Source organism: Aulonocara sp. 'chitande type north' Nkhata Bay, linkage group LG14 (genome assembly GCF_057382095.1).
Source record: "Aulonocara sp. 'chitande type north' Nkhata Bay isolate Kocher_YH1m ecotype deep benthic linkage group LG14, A_spYH_male_GT1.1, whole genome shotgun sequence".
Classification (NCBI taxonomy): Eukaryota; Metazoa; Chordata; class Actinopteri; order Cichliformes; family Cichlidae; genus Aulonocara; species Aulonocara sp. 'chitande type north' Nkhata Bay.
The window spans coordinates 30,287,620-30,313,443 of NC_141357.1; the positions used below are offsets into that span (position 1 = coordinate 30,287,620).

The 25,824-nt window shown below is 40.5% G+C and overlaps 1 protein-coding gene across 8 annotated transcripts in view; it reads right to left on the bottom strand.

Moving 5' to 3' along the window:
• Positions 1-2,354: 2,354 nt before the first annotated feature.
• Positions 2,355-25,824, bottom strand: part of robo2 (roundabout, axon guidance receptor, homolog 2 (Drosophila)) — a 260,038-nt gene continuing 236,568 nt past the window's right edge. For 4 of the 8 annotated variants that reach the window (XM_086262026.1, XM_086262027.1, XM_086262025.1 and 1 more), the window contains 11 exons: positions 23,226-23,353; positions 22,174-22,446; positions 21,076-21,201; positions 16,107-16,266; positions 13,619-13,882; positions 12,494-12,711; positions 8,365-8,547; positions 7,723-7,881; positions 7,343-7,609; positions 5,742-5,933; positions 2,355-5,309 (listed from right to left, as the gene is read on the bottom strand). In XM_086262026.1, coding sequence (XP_086118152.1) covers positions 5,308-5,309; positions 5,742-5,933; positions 7,343-7,609; positions 7,723-7,881; positions 8,365-8,547; positions 12,494-12,711; positions 13,619-13,882; positions 16,107-16,266; positions 21,076-21,201; positions 22,174-22,446; positions 23,226-23,353 — 1,972 coding nt within the window. In that variant the 3' untranslated portion in view covers positions 2,355-5,307. The remainder of the gene's footprint in view (positions 5,310-5,741; positions 5,934-7,342; positions 7,610-7,722; positions 7,882-8,364; positions 8,548-12,493; positions 12,712-13,618; positions 13,883-16,106; positions 16,267-21,075; positions 21,202-22,173; positions 22,447-23,225; positions 23,354-25,824) is intronic. The other 4 variants (XM_086262031.1, XM_086262030.1, XM_086262028.1 and 1 more) reach the window with 3 other exon arrangements.

Below are 25,824 nucleotides of genomic sequence, written 5' to 3' on the forward strand. Positions count from 1 at the left end.
GAATTTGGTAAAAAGATGGAAGAAAATGCTTTCAGGTTCTTTTTATACATGAGTAACATAAGTAAAAAGTTAGCATAAAAACGGAAGCACAATTTTATATACAATTCCATAGTTATTGGTGCCTAAATGGTGAAATCTACATCTGCGCAATGGTGCAACTGAGGTGTAGAAAAATAACACAGAACAAGTGACATCACAGTACATGATTTAATAAAAAGATCACAGCTGTGTGTTTGGAATAACCATGCAGATTGAACAAAGTGAACTCTAATTTGTGAGTTCACCAAGGTCATTCTTTAAATTTCCTCCCAAAAAAACTTTACTTTTTCCCCCATAACTTTATATAGTAGTTTATCTACTGAACATGTATTGATGAAAATGCTTGGGGTGCTTCATCAATCTCTGGAGGAGCTATATGGATCTTCATAGTCAATGCAGAAAACTCAGTAGACCAGATCATGATGTGACAGAAATGTCAGGACTTATTATAAACTCTATGCAGCAAGTGCTTAATACGTAATTCAAAAAGAATTATTCCTCATTATGTAATTTATCAATACAGATATAATCTTTTTTTATTATTAAGCTCACATATAACATATATTTGGTATCATTTAGGAAGTAAGTGATGGACTATAATGATTAAAATGTGAGCTCATTGTTTGTGAGTGTTTATAGAGATTTTATAAATATTGAAAGAGGAGATTCACAAATATTTTTGTCAGGAATAACTGTGTGGGAACTTTTTCTTGGTGACTTCACTCATGGTACAGCATTCTTTCCATCAACACTAACTGTCGGTGAATTTATACTGCAGCATTTAAAAGAACAGTTAAGAGAACAGTTAAGAGTCACGTAACAATAAACATCTTAAACAGCAACACGTATTCCCAAGGCATGATGGGAGATAACTAGCCGCTCCCAACACACCACAATATGTACCAGGATTAATACAGTATGACTACTGCACTTACAAACTTACAGTCTGGTCCCACCTCACGTGGGTTATATTTGCATCTGGCAATAAATATTTGTATGTTCAGGTTCCAGACTGGGTTTTTTTTTCTGTTCTTGGATGTCCGTGAGGTCACTGACTGCTAATACACTTAGCATGATCATGTCAAACATATAGCATTCTGGTTGTGATCATAGAAGTGCCAACCACTTCTGTTTGAGATTCAGCCAGTCAGGGGCTAGCCAAGGCTAAAAGCCAAGGCTATGGAGCTGGTAACACATTCTGAACATATCACATCTACGTGGAACATTTTTAAGGGCTCAAATGGTCTAGATAGCTCATTTTTTGTGGTTATGATTCATTCCATGGGCACCTTCATGAAAATCCAGAACAACCACCGTTATACCCAAAATATTGCTTATTTGAGACCAGAGCAGGTAGTTTGTACTGCCGGTGCCGGTATGTGAACTACTCCTTCATAAAAAAGTAAGAATATAATTATTTGTTGGGCTTTTTAATAGATTTAGGTGGCAATGTAATTAATTTTTATCCATTTTCTTAACCACTTATGTGATTTAGGATCCCAGTACGGTAGGAGCTTATCTCATTTGTGATAGCTTGAGAGGTGGAATACACCTTGGGCAAGCTGCCAGTCCACCACAGGGCTATCACATAGAAACAGCCATTCACACCTATGTCCAGATTAACATCACCAATTACCTGACATGCAAACATGCAAACTCAACACAGAAAGGTCCCAGGCTCTGGCTGGCTGATTCAGCCCCTGGACTTTCTTGCTTTAGTTGACAGTGTACCACCATGCAGCCTGCTTGTTTATACCTGAATGTTAATGCCGATACAGAGGCTGTTCCTAATTTTATGCACCCCGTTCTACACCACTTCTTTCACAAGTTTTTTGGAGAATTTTCACAGATTTTAGTTTGAGCTCTGTGCAAGAGAGCTTGAAAGCAAGCTGCCTGTCTCAGTGATTTAGGAGATTTGGGTTTGTGTTTGAAGCTGCTCTTCTGGAAGGATCAAGGCAGGGATTGGTTTGACATAAAACGCACAGCTGAGTCAGGAACCCTTTTAAACACACAGTGAGCTAAACAACTCTACTGCATACACACACAGCACAAAATAAACTACACTTGTGCTGTTGCTGAGTCAAACACTATTAAGATATTAGCAGGGCCATGTTTTGTAGAAAAAAGGCAAACTTGCATTTTTAATGTTGCAGCTGCAGTGCAAGTATCCAAGAAAAACTGAATATTTAACCTTGAAAATAATCTTGTTTGACTGTATTTTTGTATGTACTGTATGTATTTTGTCTGTCATACTGTGTCGAATCTGACCTCCCGCGCTATAGTCTTTCTATCACAGACAAAGCCATTTTCCATTTTTCAAAAATATTTTATTTGATATTGATCCAGGTACAAGGAAATAAAAGAACATGGATTTATCTTACAGGACGTGGGAATGAAGCTGTAAAAGTTTATTTTCTTGATCCACTCTCTTCTTGGACATGCAAGTGAATACAGAAGGTGGTTTACAGGGGAAAAAAAGGAGAATGTACTGTACTGTAGAAATGGCATTGGATCAGGGTGTCGACCTCACCCTTTACTGTACAGAAAGACTTCACCCAACACCTTTCTCTTTTTGTCATTTTTAATCCTCTTTTATAGCAAAAAAGGCAACACACAGATAGGCTACAAAGAACCAACAATATTGAGAAAATGAACAAAGGAGAGGAAAAGCACTTTTATCCTTTGTCCTCCTGACAAGCAAATTGTGAGCATTTTTACTCCTTGTGTTGAAAGGATTGTAAGTTTCTTCAGTTTTGACATGAGAAGAGCAGTGCAGTGAACATGCAAGATGAAGAGTGACGACTACTGACCCGGCACTTCACCATGCTGTGAGCACAGTGTGCCTTTCATCTCAATATGGCCTCGCTGCTCGGCTCTGACACCAAACTTTACAAGGAACAAAAAAAAAAAACACATTTTATATCTCACAAATCTTTATGCATATTTCACAATATACTTTTATTATCATTTTAATAAATACAAAACGACACTGTGATTTAAAAGAAAACAATGAGTATTAAAGAGACACTAAAACGCATTAGACAATCTTAATTTGGTATGTTCTTTTACTGACATCTTAAGGTGGATGAACCAGCACATTATACTCAAAGTCCACAGCAGAAAAGAAAAGAGGGGACGACAGAATCAGACATGAGAGGGATAAACTGTCAATGGAAATGGAATGGCATAATCAAGTGGAGATGCGTATGGATATATACACATATATACACATACATAAACACCACCAGAATGTAAAATAACCTGAGATACTCTTTGCACCTCATTTCCAGAACACTGGCCACTGGGTGGATGGTAAAACAAACAAAATGACATGGCATGACGACAACAGTACAACAGCATCTGATGGCCTTTAGTTTCCCACCCCCCCTTTATCAACATTAGCAGTACAAAAAAAGACAAAACAAACAGTCATTAAACCACAAAAATCCTGAACATTAATATTGAAAACATTGTTTTAAGCAGCGTTTTGGAGTCCATAAAAGGCATACAAAGAAACAAGCTTCTCATTAAAAAAAGGACAACCAAAAAAGAAAAAAAAAGTCATTGAAAAAGACAACAATTGAGAATCAGAGGCTGAGAAGTTGAAAGCGGCAAAACATAAGTGTGTGTGTGTTGTGGCAGTCGGGCAGACAGAAAGTGTTCTGCTCCACACTCGGGTTGCACACATGGAGGCAGTGAGACCTACTAGTTAATATACAAGGCCTTTCTCCATTTTCGCTCCACTCACAGCTACGTTGTAAAACATACGCACTCATTTTTATCCCTTAACATCACTGACACAAGACTGTGCTGATCTTAGCATACTGGAGGCCAACCGCCGCTTCTGTAGATTTCATTAATGAACAGCACCCAGCTGAACCCAGCAGGTCGGTGTGTTGTTTTCCTGGATCATACTGTACCCAGTGACAACATCACAAACATCAAAGAGTAAGTGCTGTAAAAATCAAACAATTAAAAAAATATTAGTAACCAAAAGACAATAAAATGAAACAAACAAACAAAAACACAAAAGATGTAAACAATTGCTGTTGTTCCACTCATGATTTAGGAGTAACATTACAACTAATAACAATAAATGCTCCTTTGTTTGTGTTTCCTACCTATTAAGGCCATAGAAGAATCACAAATCTGCCTTTGTAAGTGCTCCGACCGGACTGCAGCATGTGGATAGATTTCAGCGACTCCTCCCTTTTAACCGTTTTATTCTAAGTGTGCTGTTTTACTGAATTATTTAGGTAGTAAAACCTAATAGAAATGAAAAAAAGAAAAAGAATTTGAAATGCTCGGAAACCCTTGTACTAGAATGGAGCCAATGCTTGGAGTTGCCCCCAAACATCGAAAACTAGATATTTCTATTATTTTAGGGGTTAAATAACCAACTACAGCAATACAGAATCCTTTCTGTACTTCTTTTGGCCTCGTATCTGTCCTTCAGACCCTCAGGAACCTTGTGTGTCTGCCACCCAATTTGTCTCAACTGTGGAAATGGGTGCCTTATTTGTTGCTGTCTGTGAGCAAAGCATTACTCTTTAATATCTCTCTGTACATTAGCATATATTTTTCTTCTCTCTACTTTACAGTACAGAAACTCCTCTTCACATATTCTTCCGGTTCTTCATGTCAGCAGGAGCTATGTTTTTTTGTGCTTATCACCAAAAATTGCAGTGCAAAAACAATAATTAATAATAACAATAATAATGATAATAATTAATGGTAGCTATCAACAAACAATGGATTATAAAACAATTATTTTATGGCACAACAGCCACTCATTTCACATATAATACAAATAACCAGATAAAACCCAACTGTTCCTGTATATGGAAATAAAAAGCTCAAACAGAATCAGGCTTGCATAGCAATGCAACAACAAGTTAAAGAATATATTTACAGGAAACAAAATCCCCTTTTCCTCAAGGGCAGTTACCAGAAAATTTGTTCTCTTATAGATGTTTTGATTTTTTTCTTTTTTAACTTGCCTTTTTCTAACAAAAAGAAAATTGGAGTAAGGTAGGAGGTGGAAAATATTTTCTTGAGGACAAAAAACATAGTAAGATGTACAGTATGTCTGTGTCTATACATCGCATTTACAGTTCTGTGACACTGTTTTTCTCCGTAGTTCTCATTGCTGCACTGCTTCCCTCTGAGAACACACAGGTAAGGACAAAGTTCACTACCCCGGCAAAGAGGGTGTCACTCTTCCAAAGAGAGAACAGGTTCTCTCCAGTTTAAACTGCAGGCAGATCACTCTGTGAGAAGAGGAATAAAAGAAAACATTAGGATTGGGAAAAAAAGAGAAAAAATTGTTTTCTTTAAGTAAAGAACCTAATAAACATGTTGGGAGGCATTTTTGCCAGGAATTCAAAGGAAACAGCTGGACTGACTCTTTCCCAAGTTAAAACAATAACTGCCAGTATAATAAAATCTAAGTTGAATCCATCCACTTACACAAACACTGACAAGCTTTTGCAGGAAATATATACTGAAACAGCCAGACACACTTAACACAGGAAGTGTGCACAAGTAGGGTGGATAAACTGTTGTTTGGCAAGATGCAGTTATAGTAATTTTATGGTAAGCATTGCTGCACTACAAAACTTGCCCTTTTTTACTGCAGTATATGTGCCGTGCCATATACCATAAAACACTGCTGTCAAACATCAAAGTACTAAATTACTCACATAACTCTCCTGAGTACTGTCCTTGTCCATTGGTCCCCAGAAATTCAGCATGCTCTGTGGCGGTCCACTGCTGTGGTTGTCGTGGACCCTCAGTCTTGCGTGGCCCTGTTGAGCCCTTGGAGGAGCCTGTGCCAGAACTGTGGCCACCAGGGGAAGGGAACGATGGTTTACTATATGGCAAACACCCCTCTTCTAAAAACACACACATAGGAACCGAGAGGCATACTTTAAGTTTGAACTTTTATTATTGCAGTGTTACACATCTTGCATCTGATGCATGGAGACAAAGAACACTTTGCAACCACCACCCCACACTCTTGACATCTGCAGAGTGGCCGTGCCAACGAGCAATGCCAGGGCGTGCCATGGAGAGGACTCTCAGCTTCGCACATGGCCTTGCAGCCACCACCCTTACGATGAGGGTAAATACAATAACAGGGGGACTACTGGCTGCTGTGGCACCTCCTGCTGCAGGGCAACATAACATTGACCCTCAGTAGTCTCCATCATTGCGTGAAATCTCATCAAACTGCTCCCCACTGCTCTGCTAATGACTGTAATATAGCCTTCCCTGACCTCACTGGAGCCTACTGCAAATCAGTCAGTGCACTGAAACATGAGGGAATTCACCTACAGTGTTTTTCGTAAAAATGCTGATTGTGACACCTGTCTTTGTCTCACAGCCTCAGATTAACTGTCTGAGAAACTCCTGGCACAAAGAGTCCAAGGAGCGCAGCATGAAGAGCTCTAACGGTCACAAACAAACAGGCGTGTGCACACATAAGATTAATGAACACACACACAGATGGAGTGTAGAGAGCTGCTGTTTGTGTGAGAAGAGAAAGCTAAAGCGATTAGAGTGCATTTCAGTTGCTGGGGCCTCCTGCCTTACTTGGAGTGGAGCAGGCTGGTACTGGCAACAGTTACAGGGGCATTACGGTGGCTGAGGGAGGGCTGAGGGGGGGCATTCTGGAAACCAGAGCAAGTGGCAGACAGTGCAATCTGTTCATGGGAGCCCAGTCTCAAAGCAGCATGACTAACTTCAACACAATCACTTAGAGAAAAATCCCCAACCGCAAAGGCACAGCAGCAGCTAAACTCCTGTGTTATTGTTGTTTTCTGGCCATAATGAAAGGAATTATCTTTGTATTAAAATAAATAGTTCAGTCATTAACAAGAAATATTCCACTTCCCTTTTGACTTCACTTGCTTTGAAAATAATGTTATTTTTCTTGCTAATGAATGGTTTTATGTGAGTATAATTATTTTATAGATTTTGTTTTAGGTTGCAAAGTGCATTTTTTAACAAATAAAAAGGATGAATTGTTTATGTGAGCAAAATGTAATGTGCTTTCCTGAACAACAGCAGCAAGACAAACATTTCCAATTGGTTATTACATTAATTCATAAAAAAAACTTTAAGTCCTAACAACCACATGGAAAGCCTCACCTGACTTTCAGCCTAATGCTTTTGCAATTGTTGTAACCCATTAGCACACACATTGTTGCATACTATGCTTTAAAGTGAAATTTTATCTCTGTGTTAGCCTTAATGCATTAATGCCAGTTCCCGTTTTATGGCTAAATATTTTCATCTGCACCTGTTTTGTGGCCCCTGCGGCCATCATCAGCTCGGTCTGCAGAGCCCAGCCTGTCTTGAACCTGGCGATGATGTTCCAAAGAAGTGCGCGTCTGTCTGTCAATAGAGCTCTTCATGTCTTCTGGCCCACACAGGGATCCTGAAATAGGCGGGCGCTCTAAGGAAGAAGCCTTCCTATCTGTTGGGGGCGCCATGCTGTTTATACTGCGGCCCCCCTGGATACGGCCCTGCCCCTGACAGGGAGGAGGCTCAGGTGGAGGAGGTAGGTCTGTGCCAAGAGAAAACCACACTAAATCAACTGAATACATGAGTTATGTATATATTACCATAACCCCTTTTTTTAAATTTTCAAAATGTGTTTTTGGTTGCTTCCTCCCTCACCGTCTGCACCAGCATCTCTCCGATGGGGTGTTGTGCCCTGACTTCTGGGTTTGCGAGTTGGCCTAGTGGCCCTCTGGTGGCCCAAGCTGTGTGTGCCGACTGTGCTGCCATCTGTTGAAAATGGACTGCTGGGCCGAGGCCTATGGGACAAGCCTTTACCTGCAGGAGGGATAAAGGACCACAGGCCAGATGGTTAGTAAAGATATTACGGAGCCAACAGTGAAGTCAAAACAGTCATCAGGAAAAGGAAAAGTTATCAATCAAGATCCAGCAAGCCTAATAGGGGAAAAAGGTAAATGTTTTCATTAGAAGGGAGAGCATTTGGTTGAAGTCCTTAAAAGGTTTTAAGCATAGCATATCACCCAGATATTACACAATGCACCAAAGAAAGCAGAGACAGATCAGAGCTAAGTCACATTTAAGGATCAGGAGATACCCGCAATGTAGCCATATAGAGCAGGTACCATGCACAACCTGGGCACAGCATCCAAAAGCAACAGAAAAGAAAATAACAAGGCAGCATTATGGGGAAAACATCAGCCAATGGATGACAGGAGGAACAATTAGAACAGAGATGAAAAGATAATTTGTCAGTGGCAGACGGTCCAGCCCAGCAATGGATATCTGGTCCCACACACCAACCTCTCTTGCTGAGGCTAGTGCCCTCAAGGCGATAGCCTGCCTTGTCTGCAGCAGCCACCAGGGCCTGGGCAAAACTGCAGTGGGTAAAAATCGAGCCATCAGATGAACTGCCCAGACTGGACCTATGGCTGGAGAAATTACGGTCATCTTCTGAGGCCGAGCCCCACCCATTCACCATGGACCCTGTAGAACACCATAGGTTTCAGCATAGATGTTTGTGTGTGTTTATGTGAGTATGTGTGTAAATGGATAGTTATTTATCTGAAACACTCACGCTGAAATCCCAAGCTCATACAGATTCAACAGCTATAGCCTCTATGGATATATGAGCTCACATTCTGAACATCTGTGCTTTGATTAGACATTTAGATGAATAAACTTATTGAGTGGTCTTAAAAAAAAAAGAAGCAATATGAATATTGTACACTTAAATGAATTAAATTTGCTGTGGGGCATTTCTGTTCTTGCAGGTGAGCGCTTTGTATAGTCATTCTGTTCTGGCATGCCCTCTTTCATCTATTATAAACACACACATTGCATACACACACACAAAAGTGCACATTTACACACACCAGAATATACACAGTGGAACAGCAGGACTGTCATCAACTTATTTTGCACGTCTTTTGATAAAGAACAATGAGCGCACCTGTGCAGAGCAGAGTTAGCTACACGACTGCCTCAGGTGACATCTCACAAAACATCGTATTGAATCAAACACCTGGAGGTATGCGCACAGTTTTTTTTTTAGTCCCGTTTAAAAATGCACAACCATCGCTGTCTAAAAATGTGCAGTAGTTTTAAGAAAACTACAGGTTTTAACTTCTATGTGCACAGCACTTTAATGATTTAAAATTCTATGAGCATTAATCAATATACTGCTCAATAAGCTACAACAACACAAGCGAGTATTTTTACAGGATCAAAGGGGCACAAATAAATAAAATGTGTATATATTGTCAGGCTTTTGGATTATATGCTACTATATTTCTTTATGCCTTCATTTTTCTTCCTTCGCATAAAAAGCTAGGCCAGCACTTTAAATATAAAAGCATCACTCTGCCAATAAAAATATGCCATTTTGGCAAGCAAAAACACAGAGAACAGTCGGCTAATGTGACAGCTTTCAGTGGGACTGGTTTGGCAGTCTTTGCTAAAGTGGCATAAACCCAAGCACTCAGCTCACACACACTATCCTTCCCTCACACAGAGCGATGTGATTGGACAAACTGGTGTAACACAGAATTGGGGAGATGTGAGGTTAAAGGTTGTTTAGAGAACGGTGGGGACAAAAGTTAGCAGCAGGATTCATTAAAAGGTCAGGATAATACAAAGGGTAGCAGATTCTTGGCCCAGGACTGCTGCATATTGCAGGCTGTGATTCAAATGAACACAACTAACACATGAGTGTGCTCTCTCAGATGGCACTTCCCTTTGCAACACAATAGAGCACATTAACAATTGGACATAAAACTTGTTAATATCACTGTGGTTTATTTTACCAGACACACTGGGAAATCCCCTTCAAAGGCTTCTCCAACTTCCCCATCTGTGAGTCTCTTTGTCTGTAACCAGATGTCTCAAAGAGACTGTAACTTAGTCACTGGTTGTGACTTTATGGAATTGCACTTTCAACAGAAGAGATTGCAACATCTTTTCACTCCTATTGCAGGGAAATTCTCTCAGATTAATGGAAACTTCTATAAAATATAGGCTTGCATAAGGTAGAGTACCCCCTTACACATCCCATTTTCACAGAGCAAACTGAAATCAAAGGCAACTAGTTTGAGCCCTCCATCTTTCCTGGCCATTTTCTTTGAAATTCTTTTCTAAGAGTTTTTCACTAAGAAAGAAAGACAGCAATTCCACTGGGTCCAATCCTCCCACAAAGAATAGAGCAGATAATGAAGTATAGGCAGTGCCAGCCAAAGCACTGAAGCTTCCAAGTCCTTTCGGCTCAGCGAAGGAACACTGCCTCAGCAAATCACATCACAGAATGACTTTTCAGTTGCTCTAACTGCCACTTTCTACTGCAGAACCTCTGGAGCACTTCTATTCTCAGAAACAGCAATCCAATCAAACTGTGATCATTCTAACATAATTTGATAAAAATTCAATCTAGTTTTCTTTTTGCCCTAGAAATATAACTTTTTTTTGGCTCCAGACCAAGGTTTGCTCTACATATCTGCCATTTTATCACATCTTGAACAAGAGCAATGGGCCAAACTGTGTTCTCGAAAAAACGCTGGCCGACACCCTCCATGTTCCATGCACTGATAGAGCAAGACCAGTAAACGCTAGGCGGATGGAGGGCAGTAAAACCCAGGCTGCCTCCCTCCTGCCACTAAAACTGATTTACACTGACGGGAACCCTAATCTGCATGTCGTTAAGTAGGAAAATCATTCCCCCTGATGAGCAGGCGTCTACCTGCCACCAGGAGATCTGACCCCACACCTCGCAAACCTGGCAAGACTTTATGGGTGAGTAATCGCCCAGAACAGCCAAGCTTTCGAGTCATTGTACGCATAACAGCTTCACTGCCACCACATCTTAGCTGTGCATGACCTATATAGAGCCAAGTAATACCTACGTGTTCACCTCAACTCTGTAGCTTGTGCAAGCAATCGCTCTGCAATACCACCACAACAGGAGGAGTTACATTTATCAGCTAAAAATAAGTTGCCTTAACTCAGAGCATGGAATAACGCATTGGAAAACCTGTGCAGACAGTCCGCTGGTGAAAAATGCCCCTGAGGAGAGTGCAGGTTCTTTTCTTCTTTTTTTTTCTGGAACATCACTGAAAGGTTAGATTTACTGGCCTTTGGTGTAACATTATGAAAACAGACCTATTTCCATATTATTAAAACAATGACAAATCCATCAAGCGACGCTTGACAGCAATCTCACTCCTGCCCCTCCCCTGTTTGTGTAGCCTTAAAACGGTGGCTACAATAAATCTCAGCAGCGTCTCCCCTTTTCCCTCTCTTCCTCCTGCTCACCCCGGAGCTGGGGCTGTGTCTGTGTTGTCAAACGATGGGGTGAGAGGCAGACTTGGAGAGAGATAAAAAGAAATAGTGCTGTCTTCAGAGTAATACAGTGGAGGAGAGATGCAGCAGATTAGGGCCCCGTTGCCGCTTTATATTCCTCTAAATACATCAGCAGCAGCATGTGTCAGTGCTACCAAAACCACTGTTCCATCATCCCCTGGAAAACCACTCTTTAATGTTTCTACTGACAGGGTAGGCCAATATACAGCACTGTTTGTCTTCTTATTTTTGAGCTTTCTCTCTCAGATAGCCCAGCTCCTTCGATTTTTTGCTCTCTTCCTTATTCTTACCACCCATAAATGTCTCAATATAGCCTTTATTTTTCAGTGTTTACACACATAACCTGATGGATACACAGTATCACAGGTCAACACTAAACTAGAATTTTCTACCAAACCTATTCCCCATATGTCACTTTTATCATAAAAGTCCATTTTTGCACTTTTACCCCTTTACATTGCAGATGGATAGTCAGGCCTGGTCAGTATGATAGCAGCAATCCAGAACCCAGCTCCTCCACTGCAATGTCATGCCCTTCATATGTCCCCTCAACAGACGGCTGTAAAAGTTTTCAGTGAGTTGTAAAAATGGAAATGGTGCCTCTAGTCTGGAATGGAATATGCCGCACGTGAAATTTATTTCAAATCTCCTCGGGAAGATACGGTTGGCTCTGGCTCCGGAGCTGTGTGCAAGTTAAATCACAGTCACTCTCCCCTACCCTCTCCCTCCTCTTAATTTCCCTCTCACTATCCTGTTTAAAATTCATGGACTTTCTTATCTGTTTTCTTTTTTGAAAATGATAATTGTAATTCCCCAGAGCCTGCCAAAGGTGCTTAAAAAACTTGATTGAGGGCCAAAAATTAACACACCAAAGTCATGAAGAACGCGTTATGAACAACAATCCATTTGCCGTTAAACAAGATGTAACAACGATGGGAGTTGAATGCATTTTACCTGCTTATGGACATTTGAATAAAAAGAAACAAATCCCATTTACTTATGCATTAAAATAAATTATACTGCGGTTAACAACATTAGGTTAAAGCCCCGCCGGCTCCAGATACAAATCCAACAGCCTTACCTGTTAAAGAGCTGTCCAGGTTGTCCATGCTAGACCCTGGTGTGTGCTCAATTCCGCGGGGATGCCTGGCTCCATAGCCTTCATCCTCCTCCTCATCTTCCTCCTCCTCCTCCTCATCATCAGGCAGGTCAGTCTCCAGGTCGGAAACCATTGTGCTCGACACGTAGCCCACTGGAGGAGCTGGAGCCTGGGGAGGAAGAGAGCCTCCCTGCATGTGCCTGGTAAAAAAAAATTTTAATAAATAAATACTCCATATAATCTGATATTGGGGAATGTGGAGCGGTGATGACTATCGAACGTATAACATGTGGTTGCATGTGGAAATGTAGAGCTAATTACAGAGACCTGTATTATGTGGGCCGCTGAATAAATATGGACAATTTCACTAATTCCACAGTGCAGCTTGTATGCTAACACAATGACCTACTAATTGCTGCTGTGGATGGTATAAAGGGATGCTCTCCAGGCCTGTCGACACATGGCTGTCACCTCAGTGGCAGCCTGCTCTGCTGACAGTCACGTTTGTTAGAGGAGTGCAAAGTCTTTGACGCGGTTTGCAGTGGGAATTGGTTGTAATTACTGGCCCTCTGGTGTTGTCAGAGATGCTCTCTAACCAACAGAGTCATTACCGGGTAACATGACATCTCCTTCCTGACAAGGCTTCCCAGCTCTCCCACTACCACCCACTTCACTATTATGAATGAATGCCAGTCTCTCATTCTCTGCGCGTTGCTGACAGAATGAAGCATGGTCTTCATCTGACTTGCATGAGCACAACAATGGAATGCACCGTACAAGTGTAGGGGGAGTAAACAACCATGGGTACGAAATTGTGTCTCTTAGAGTGAGCAAAATACAGTAGTCGCCTAAGTGGTAGCATGGGCCCATTAAAATGGAATGATTAATGGGTTTATCTCCGCTGCACACACAGTTGACATGAGGAATACTGCAGGAACAGAATAAATCCTGGAAGCAATAAACAGGAACACAATGTACAGTAAGCACTGTAAAATAAAAACAATGCATGTACGACTACAACAGTATATCTGTCTAGATAAATAGATTGATAGGACTGCAGTATCTAATTTAAATATTTACAATGCTTTTTAATGCTGCTGTGTTTACCATGTTTGTTTTGCCATGTCCAGTTGGTACGCTCTGGTCAGCTCATCCAAATGGGCCTGGAGCATGGGCTGCATCTCATCACGGGGAGAGGGGGTCAGGGTGGCTGTGGACTGCTGTCCAAAGGACACAGCAGCGGGGGATGAGGCGACCCCCCGGATAGGCGGGGTGGGAACCCTTTCTTCCTCTTCCTCCAGCTCATCCTCCATGCCCTGGTGGAGATATGTCTGCACAGGCATGGGCGGTCCCCAACCATCGCTCTCATACCTGAGGGAAAATGCATGTTTACCACACAAATGTAGTTAAGGTTACATATAGCCTGAGCAAGAGCTATAAGCTGTTATTTTTGTTACTGATTAATATCGACTTATTTTTACTATTTAGTATTTTCCCAATTATCAACCAATGAGTTTATCTGAAAATACCAGAAGCATTTGATGGACTTAAAAAATAAGGAGCTTGGAGGTTTAATCACCACAACCGAAAATGATAATCTACTAATTTAATTTAGCACAGCTTGCTGATTTTAAAGCTATGCATGTTTTATAGAAATCAAACTGGAAAGTATGGACAGACATAGTAATGGCATTACTGTAGATGTGTGATATTGTCAGTGTCTGCAAGTAAAAGACGATTGAGAAAAGTAGATAGCATAAAAAAATATATGTCAAAAGAAACTGATATGTGCTAACACAGTTTTGTGACCTTCTCCAACTTTCATTGGACAGCAATTTGTTATACAACAGTCCTGATTAGAATTACAGTTGGTGTCAAGCTTCAATTCCTCATAGCTGTGCTTATACATGCTGAAATAATACTAGCCATAAAGAAGGTGTTCATTATAGAAATTTGTCAGGGCACACTCCATAGGACATAACTGTTTTAATCTGCTGCCATTAAGAGCAGCCTCAGATTTACAGTGCATGAGACTCTTCATTTGCCAGATAGCCTATTAAAGCAGATGACTCTCCCAGATTGGAAATGGGAGTAAGAGGACATGGTGCCAACTGGACCAAAGAGAGACACTCTCACAATCACTTACACAAGTTACTGTTAGTTCACACTTAAAGTACAGTGTTGATTTACTGCATTTACCACACAAAATCCATTTCCATCCATGTTTACCAGGTAAACTATCACATTCACCCCCACAGCTAATGTAGAATCCCCAATTAACCTAACAACTATCTCTTTGGACCGTGGCTGGAAGCTTGATTCAAGAGGAAACTAACGCAAAAACAAGGCAACAGGCAACCTCTACAAAGAAAGGCTGTGAGGCAACAGTGCAAACCACTGCACCATTACATTAAATGAAAATTAAACAAAAAATATCAGATGTCTGGTACGGCATTAATCATTTATAAGAATCCAGCTTTTTATATCAACTTCAGCCTCAGTGTGTGTGGATAACATAAATATATCTTTATAAAACAGGACTATTAGGAGGGGTTTTTTCCCCACTATGGAATTCATCAGCGAGATTAAGCCAAAGCTACCCGTATGTCTACAAACTCACAAAGACAGACATGTTTTATTTTCATTTATTTTATAGATAGAAAAACGGGTCAGCAGATAGTTTGATTGGCACCCATCTGTATGTGGGTTTTTGTGTAAGAGCCCTGTGCAAAAGAGCACGTGTGCTGCCTGTAGAGACTATACACGCATTGATTCTTTGCTTCTCGTCAGATTTGCAGTACTAAGTCAATAAACTCAGTGAGGTACAGTCAGATGACATTAATGCAGAATGCAACCAGATTTAGTGTGTTGCTTATACAAGAAGTTGTTGGACATCATCTATATCGTTTTGCTTTCTGTGATCATTTCTTTTGTACTGCCATTTTTATTTTGTGTGTAGCTAGCTGCCCACAAAACACACAAAATATTACTTGGAACAGGTTTATTTTTCTCCCTCTTGCGCTTCCACATGAGCTCATGCTTCTTCTCTTCAATATCAGAATTGCCAGTTACAAAGCTTCTGTGTATGGCTTCTTAGCCTCCTAAATTTTTCCTAAAAGCCTTAACTTGGCTACAACAGATTTTCAATGACAGTGGACACAATATTTTTAAACAAATTCTTGACAGCATGACTTGTATTTGAGCTGACTTTCAAAAAATAATTTAAACGTTGTAATGTCTTAATTGTCTGGGTATAGACAGGATTAGTAGACTAAAATAGAATGACGTATTACATTTGGTTGCTCCAAAAAACAGGAGGCCCAGTGTGAAATGGGAGGTGATCCAGAAAACAACATAATTGGGTCAAATGGGCTGTAAAAGTTAATGAAAAATAATGACAAATACAAAAAAGGAGAGCAGTTTGAAAGATTTTGTATCTGATCGTTTGGTTAAAATAAAACTTGTGTCGCGCTTCATTTTCTACTGAAAACTGAGCTGTAAAGTGTGTATGTTGTTTCTATGCATTTAAATGGTTTTTCATTATCCATTCAAGATGGAATAATTTGTGTGTATTTTTTTATATTAGCAGACATACCCTCCCCCGTCGTGGTGATCATTGGGATAATGGTCCATCTCAGTACCAGGGAGAGGGTGAACAGGAGGAGGGGGCAGGGGAACGTTGGCCCAATTGGACCCATTGGCTTTAGTAGGTTTAGAGCCAGCCTTTGTTTTCTTCTTCTTTCCTCCCTTTCCACCTAGAAAAGATGAGACACAGTATGAAACTGTATGAAAACGACACTGTATACAATAACCAATTAAAAACGAATAAACAACTGGGAGAGCATTTGCCATCTGACAAATGTCTATTATAAATAAACTCAAATTATTCTAAACACACTACTTGGTTTACAAATCCATTTGGACTGTTTCAACACAGCCTTGCAAAGTCGTACACATTTTCAAACACAAGATTTCAATGCGCTCCTGCCTATCAGCGCTTCCATAGAAAACCTCAAGGTTGCCTGATGAAAAGCATGCTTTCATTGATTGATTGGCTGAAAAGCCTCAAATCTCCATAGAAACAGAAGAGAACTGCAGTAAACGAGGCTGAGGCAGACCTTTGTGCTCCACCCATCCCTCAGCGTCCCCTTTCACACCGGGCATTGGGTTCCACAATGAAATATCTCACTTCACAGCATCATCATAATGAATGGCTTGTGTAGTGTCGATGTGTCCCTAATGGAATTCACTGAGAGTCTATTACTACTTTCATTTCTTTTATTACACCGGAGAGCCGCTAACCCCATCTATTTCCACTCATATCCCTCCAACACCAGATTCTACCTGGTCCCATCCATCTTTATAAATCTGCCAGCCAGTTCAATACCAAGTTTTATATGATTTGGTCACTTTGGAAGAAACCTTTATTTGTTTATTTTTTTTTCTTTAAAAGATATTTGACTTCAAATCTTAAAAACAAAACCACCAAAAATATATCCTGGAAAAAGATTTCCTGTTTTTTTTATGGCTATTTGAATGTTTTTTTTAATCTAGTTTCTATAATAATTTTTTATTTATATGTAATGTATCTTATATCTACCACTTCATTAGGGGCAATTCAACAGCTCTGCCATGAATCCTACTTTTTCAGGTTTTGCAGACACCTTTTAAGAAACATGATAATTCCACGTGTATGATATTGAGATTATAGCAGATACTAAACTGCATTATACTGTGGTTAAAGGTCTTCTGCACATTTACCCCATCATGCATATTAAATTTGCTTCATGGCCAAAACATCTTAAGATCCATGAAATGAAATTATGCTTCATGATGTTCTGTACTGTATTTTGACTTTCAGTGCTACAGTAAAAGTGGACACTGTTTTTAAATAAATGAAAATAAAAATATACTTAATAGTCACAGTAAATATGTTTTTTATAACATTATTGGTGGTTAGTATTACTTTGTATTATTCTGAGAAAAGAACATTTTAATGTCTTTTCATCTGAAGGTTCACCATGCATATGTCTGAGTTTTACAACCCTGTAGCACACAACCAATATGTGGGAATTAATATTAGTATTTGAATGTCAGATTGTCCATGGGCGAGGGGACTGGAATCTTCTGTGGATTATGTCAGGCTCTTCCTACAAGTAAACACCTTGCAATCCATAAAATAACCTCAGCCTGACATCACCACCAATACTGAAAGCTATTTTTGGGAATCTCTGCTAAACGCATTTGTTTTTGTCATCTGTTGGTTAGCCTTTGCTGCCAAGGGCCTGTAATCACTTTTTCCACTGGCCCAAAAAGCTGCCAGTATGGCATTTTATGCAATGTAACATCACGCACGCTAACGTAATGTAATGAAGTAACATGGCTCAGACATGGTAAAAAAATATCTGTCATCAAAAGACATTTACAGAAGCAATAGAGTACATCTTGACCATCTCTTTTTATGAATACCAGACAGCATGAAAATCAGAAACAGTGGGCAGTTTGTTTTTAATCCAAAAAGTATAGATTTTTCTGCTATTAAGACTTACCTGCAAGAATGACAAAAACACTTTAATGAAAGGTGAGCATGGTTAAAAACAAACAAACCCAAAACAAGTAATAATACTGGCACTAGAGAGAACAAATTAAAAATGAGAATATGGAAGAAGTGTCAGAATAAGATTAATAAAGAATGGAAGTAATAAAAGAAACAACTGTAAGCCCAAGGCAGGTGGCAGCACAGTGTAAGTATAGTCTGAAAGTAATTGGGTTTCCTAATCGTACCTCTGGGCAACGCTTGACTTTTACCAATAAATGGTGAGCTGACGTGATTGTTCAGTCATCCTTAGTCCCTCTACACAAGACCAGCCATCAATATTGTAAATGAGCCTCTTCCAGGGCAGGATGGTCTGGCGCTGGAATTGCAACAGCTCAACCCAAATATGAAAAATATAGAGAGAAGCTGTGGCTAGGAGCTATACAAGAATTACACAGCGCACTCATCTCCTCTGACAAAACTGGGCCTCTCTTCAAAGGGGAAGTGATACTAAATATAGATGGAGCTTTGGGTATTTATACCCAGGGTTTGGGCACTCCCATTCTATAACTGTAGGGCTGCATAGCCTTGAGCTTGCTTTGTTTTCATTGGGTGCCTTAGTGCTGAGAGGAAAAGCCACAGAGAGACTTGAGAAAGACTATACAGCCAAATACAACTCATGAGTGGGGAAAATATATAACTGAAAGTCTTGTATCATCATATTTAGTTTAGGTTAAAAAGAAATAAGGCAACATGTTACATAATGAATGGAGATGCAACAACAGAGAGTTCAGGAGCACAACAGGTAACGCACAACCATGAACTTCACATAATCACAGACTTTGCAGCTTCACAGGATGGGTGAGAGTGTAGGAAGAGAACAAGGTGTCTTTGGGGTCTCTAACTACTACAGAAAACACCAGTTACCTCCTCTCCCCTACACTAAGAAAGGTTTTAATGAGCAGCTTCATGTCCCAGTGGAGATCCATGCTGTCATGAAAGCTGCTCTATTTCGGTTTCTTTTTATCCCGCTCTCTCCTCCTTCAGACCTGACATTCATTATTCCTTCCATGTCCTTAGAGAGAGAGCAAAGCACAGAAACTCCAGCAGCCCCCCTCCCCTCATATGTTGAGTTTACTTTGGTTGAAGTCTGAATCAAAGCTTAGCATGTGCTGGTTCAAAATATCATTAAGTTTCACCTCACAGAATATCTGTTATTGATCAATTCACTTTTAAAGCATCATTAATATCAGTAAGCATGATTATTTCACTGCACATTATATTGGGTATATACTAGACAATATTAAAAAAGAGACATCTATTTAAAAATAACTGAAAGATTCTTAATGAGGAGAATTCTTAAAACATTTTTGTTTTAAATAATCCACATATAGTTACACCTCTGCCGTCTTTTTGACTTAATTCTTAATGATTTAATTATTTGTATTTACTTTCAAGTCATCGGATAGAAGTAGAAATGATTTGGATATCTGTCTGCTATTGTCTTCAGACTTAACCTCTGCTCTTTCAGGACTTCTGGTCTAGCCAGTGGATATCTTAGCCAAGTCTTCCTGTTCAAACTGCTGGCCATCGTTTACTAATTTAGATACCATTAAAAAGCTGATAAAGAAAAAACACGGTTTACATAGGAGCTGATGGTTTAAAATTATGTTTTGGGGAATGCACTCTTTTTCTTTTTTGTACTTCCTTCTCAAATGAGGACATATTGGTCACAGAATACAAACAGACTTCAAGTGGAAACCAGAAAGCTTCTTGCCCCTTGCCCACAGACTCTGCGCATTAATATGCAAATATTTGCTGAGATTAGGTAAACAGATTATCTAAATCTGTCTACCGTAACTGTAAACATATGCCAGGAGACAATAGCTTGCCTAGAGTAAAGAAAGCTCTGAATATATGAGAAAATCTGTCTATTAGCATATGGAAAGTTAATTATTTGACACAATATTTTCCATTTCTTTAATAGGTTGAAAAACTGAAAAAGAACAACAGGTTGTGGTTTAATGAGTGACTAATTGCTGTGTGGATTTTATTACTTTGCATCAATCTTCTCATCTATGTCTAGATATATTTCCCGAAATGATTGCAAAATGTTGCTTTAAAGCATATTTGCACAATCTGTTTGTTTAGTGTAAGCAGAAATTTATGCGTTTAATTACTTCTTTTCATCTTATTAAATTATACTACTATGTGGCAAGCCCAAACAGGGACATAAGTCACCTGTGGTTCTATAGGAGGAATTTGCCTGTAAGGCATGACCATTTCACATCCTTCTCTTCAACCCACAGTGTGCCTCAGCATTGAATTAGAGACCAGTTAAAGCAGTGGCTTGAAACTAGATAAAAGAGGAGAGTGGAAGGGAGACAGTCAGAGGGATGCCCTGGTGTCCTATAAATGACATTGTAATTCTCTGAACATGGGTTTTAGTGTAGTTGGCCACCATTAGAGGAAGAGGGAAAAAGGGAGGTATTTTTGCCACTTTACCCAGCCAAGCATCTCTAATGGTGTCTGTGTGTGTATATAGTCCACTCTGTCTGAAAGACTCCCTCTGCCCCTACTCCCGTCTGCTCACTCACACAGTGAGAGACAAAGCCTTCCCAAAGACCAGCAGTAATGGCATGAACCCAGCCTTAGCAATTGCAGCCATAATTTGTCAGTTGATTATATTGCTGTTCTTTCTTTTGACTTAAGTTTCCTATTTCATTATGCTTTGAAAGACTTTTCAACTCACATCCATCTTTACATTCAGCAGTAGTTGCGCTCAGAACCCCACATAACAAAAATAACACCATACCATTCATATGTGATCAATTAGAAGCAGGGAGAGCTGTGTGAGCCAAGTATCACTGGTGATGGTGAGGGAATTGTGTTATTAAGAATGTTTTGGATATAAAGTTTGTACATGCAAATAACAAATAAATAAAGCAATTAAGACATCAGTCGATCATAAAGTTGGCTGGGGAGCAGCGTGTCCCAGTCTGCTTAATTCTCTGCTGCGTAAACCAACCTGAGAGACTGCCGCTTCGCTCTGAGCTGTTGTGAGAGCTGGTGGTGCTGAAATCTTGTGATTGGTTGTGTGGTATTCTATTAGACAATCCTTCGGCCAATCGGTAGTCAGGAATGAATAGGAGGGCTACAGTGGGGGTTAAAGGGCAAAAATCACAGTGGCATCAGGTGATTGGCAGTTAGCACAAGCACATGCAAACATGCAGTTAGAGCATCAAGCAAGCAGGATAAAATCAGGACTCATATGTTCAAAAAGCTGAATTATTTAACACTATTTGATTCGTATGCAACAGACCAATCTGATTTGTTGTTGATTTGATAAACACCAAGCTAAGCTTTCACAATACTGATGAATGACTCAGTGGTAGAGATTTTTTTTCACTATTTGTCCTGCTTCAGAGAGGTATAATCATGTTTGAGCATACTTCTTGAAATAATTTCAGGGAGAATTACAAAACATTTTGAAAGAGTCACTGCAATGTGTAAAAACTATAATTAATCTATTTTAGACTGTTGGAAAATCACCAGATCATAAATACGTATTAGAATAAGGCCAAAGAACTCTCATTACGTTTAAACTATCAAACTCCATTCGGCCTTGAAAAATCCTGCATCAAATCCAATTAATTTGGATTATTTTCTTAAATATTAGTCAAGCTAAAATGGATTGCCAATTACTTTGAAACTGAAGGAGCTGCGGTACCGTCAAGAAAACTCAGCGGGTAAATAGATGGATCGCTTAAGTGCAGTATTCCTTTGTGAGATGTTTATTCAGCCTTGGAGAAAAACCAAGATGATGTCTGCTGAGGTAGAAACCGCTCTTTTTAAGACAACCTCTTCCCACCACAGTGGCGCAACAAAGACCTCCACGACTTTTGAGGGAAAAGTTTCAATACCAACAGGCTGTCTTGTTACAACTGTAAACCTGTGGCTTGTAATCTGGCTTTCAGTTTAATGTCACTGGAACAATAGCTCTGGCTGACATATTATCATACTCTATAAAAAAAAACCCAACACAAACAAACAAACAAAAAAAACCTTGGTGAGCCTCCCACATACACACAAATCCCTACAGACTGCATTTACTTTTGCAACTTACTGTTGTTGCAGGAGTTTTTGTCGGGCAGGGAGTAGCCCAGGTTGGCCATCTCCTGCTTGGCCTGCAACGAGGCCTTCCACTGGGCCTCAGGCAGGTCCACAGCCAGCTCATGGATGCTGCTGGAGTGGAGAATCTGAGTGGTAGCATAGGGAGTGGCCTGGGATGTTTGGCCAGGGCTGTTGTAGTTGGTTTTTGTGGTAAAGTCTATACTGCTGTAGATGGCTCCGTCCGAGAGCATGGTGCCCGTCTTATCCCCTTGTCCAGTGGGGAGATCTGGGTAAGAGTATGGAGAGATTACATGAAAGGCTTCCTTTTAAAAAATGCCCACCTCACCTGTAGCTCTGCATTACTGACAAAAGAAAATGGAAAAAAAGCGAAAATGTTGCAATATCTATGGTATATCTTGCCATCAGTTGCACATTTTAACAAATATATTTGTTGAAAATAAATTCTACTGTAGCATTATGACATTCCTGTTCTCCTTCCACATATCTTCTGGATATCTCACTAGGTTCCCTATGTGTTCCTACACATTAGGCATAATGTTGCTGCTCTGCATGTGTGTGTACTAACAGAGTCAAAGAGGGAGAGCTAGGAGGAGAGCAGGCAGCTTCTCTCTCCGTAGTGCATGGTTTGCATGCCCAGTGAAGGGGAGATGATGTAAAGCCATGGCGGAAGTGTCCGCATCTGCGCCAGTCAAGCTGTGCCTGTCCTTCACGACTGGCTGCTCAACACCATCCTTTCAAACAGCCATCCACCCCCTGCTCCTCTGCCCGTCTCTCCTCTCTCATTCGCTTGCTCTGAGGTATGGGCTTTGACACCAGGCTGGACTATATGCCATCACTCAGCGTGGTGACAGTGAAGCCCCTGCTGTTAATGCTGTAGCTGTCCTCTGGTGTGATAAATATATATCCAGACACAAATGTAATGTACATGCATGTATACATCCTGAATGCATATATGTGCGTCACAGCGAGGAAGGCAGAGCAGTCATCTTTCATCTCTCATGGTCTTTTTTCTCAAAGCAAGTGGGAAAGCACCGGGGCGCTCACCTCCTCGACCAAAGTTACTCAGGTCATTTGGTCCCCCGGAGCTGCTGTTGACAGGCAGGCTGGTTGCTGGCCAAGAGTCTGCTAACCAGGGGTAGCCTGGATCACTGGCATTTAGCAAGCCTGGGCGGCTAAGCGGAAACAAAGGATCAAACAACAGATTAGATACAGGCCATAAAACTATATTACTACAAAAGGTTTGTTTTGTTTTGTTTTTTTTTTCATACAAGATTATCCCCAATTACACATTATACCCTGTTTAATTCTTTATTATGTTACTGGAACACACACATACAGAAAATATGACAGCAATCAACAGCAAGAAGTTGTGAAGACATCAAAAAAATTAAAACAAATGTTACTGTCCACACGCATGTGTGTTTGTGGGAGATACGTTTTCCATAAACCTCTGAAGCTGATGAAACAAGTCTTCAGTATGGGGGGGAAACGCTATATAGATACATTTCTTCTCCCGCAAAGTTGGAATTCCTCCAGGCCCTTTAATTTCTGTTCCTGCTGAGCCTTTGTCACATTTTCTGAGTTATTAATGCAAAAGCACACCGTGGGCAGACTAATGCATGCATTTGCGCTTTGCATAAAAGTGCAGCAGTACATGCTGACACCCACATGTATATATTTCCTAATTCATTAATATCTTGCCCCTTCTGCTGTGTTTTCCCATCAACCCCTTGTGGTGACGTCCAGACAGTCTAAATCTTATTTGATAGGGAGTGAGACCTCGGTCCTGGAACCGGCTTGTGGGATGTCTGTCTAAGGGAGAGGGCAGGTCCATTTAACAGGTGTTGTGTCCCTCTTGAGGTGTAAGAGCTATAAAAGCAGTCATCACGACTTTAACCTGTCATGGGTGACTGCTGGGAGGCCATTAGGGCCACTTTACTGTACAATCACGTCTAAGGCTCGTTACCATGAGGAACACAGATGGAGTAAAATGAGAATGAAAGATGCTGTTAAATGCCTTTGTTTTCAATTCACTGCCACACCACTTGCCACTTGTGAAGCTGATTAAAATGCAAAACAAAATTTCTAACTGCGTAATCACTAGTGTACCTCGTTAGACAAATGATCCTCAGCCGGTATATTTAGCGTATACTGCAGACCCCTCAGTTAGCAGCAGACTGCACTCTGCAATATGTGTGCACTCTGAGAAGCTGTGTAACACAGTAGTTACCAGTCAAGCTGCCTGATGGGATTTTTTTTGCCTTAGCTCCAGAGGGGTGATGTGTTGGCTCTCAGGGAGTCAGGCCCTGAGGACAAGGGCAGGTAATGGCATTGCTGCAGTCACTCTCTCCTAAGCCACAAGTTCTAATGAGGAGACACCGATTCCACAGTGGGGGGAGTCCAAATGAACTGCAGCCCTGGCAAGCTAAGAGCCCTCGTTGTGGTTCCTGAATGCCAAAACAGGCCCTCGGGGGAGACAAGTCATTCAAATTGATGGCTGTGCATCAGACACATGCACTTTTATAGGGTAATACATCTTCCAAGCCATCTCGTCCTTCTACCTCTGTTTCTGGCTGTCTTGTTACTCCATTGCCATTATTTTCTCTCGCCACACTCTCTTTCTCTAACCTTATTTTTCACCTGTTTTGGGGCAAAACTACAAACAGCTGAAAAAGAAGAGACATTGTTCATTTTGTTGACTCCAGCAATAGCACAGAAATGCATGCAGCTATAGGCTTGTGCTCCAGCATGTCCTCCCCCAGCCCACTTGAGGAAGACCATTTGAAAGACAAGGAGCTGACAGAGGAAATGGCTGCATCGTCCTTGTATTCATCACAAAGCAGCATTTCTTCTAAGGATAATTAGAATAAGACTGATTTCTGCCACAGACTCGCTATATGTGTTTGTGTGTGCATGTGTGTATTCCAATGGTGGGGTAATGGAGAAGGGCTGGAGGACAGACACAGGGTCATACGTTTAATGAAAAGTTGACACCTAACTCTTAATCCATGCCTATCCTAGAATGGATAGCAACCTTGGCAGAAGAAATTTGATTTGGAGCATTTCTTCTTCTTGTTAGATATTTCAGTTACTTGTGATGAGGAGGAAGGAAACCATAAATACTGCCTGACACGGAGCTTCCCATAAATAAGCCAAGTGAGAGAGATTAATTCCAAAGCAACTTCATAAATCAAGCGTTTATGGTCCCACAGACAAGTGAATAGAACTTGGATTAAAAGTCTAGACATTAGCTAACACTTAGCACAAGGGGAAACACAGATTACTTTCTAGATTAACTCTGAGAGAACATGTTGTCATTTAGTATTCTGGGATGTAAAGGAATCTCCATAGCAACAGTGTCAGTGAAACCTGTTCACTGCGGTGCTCATCCCATGCTCCCTGCCGATCGGAGTAAATCTGCTGTGCTAAAATATTGATCAGCGCCGAGATAGGAAGTTATTACTACCTTCTAATTACCATCTCCTTATTGGCAGGGGGATAAGAAATGAACCCTTATCAGCTTTTATCAATTTCAGCTGAGCAGCCAAAGTCAAATGGTCCAGGTCTACCAATCTGCAGCCTATTCATCTTCCATGAATCATTTATTTTGTGATCGATTAAGTGTAATTGTTCAGTCAGAGCA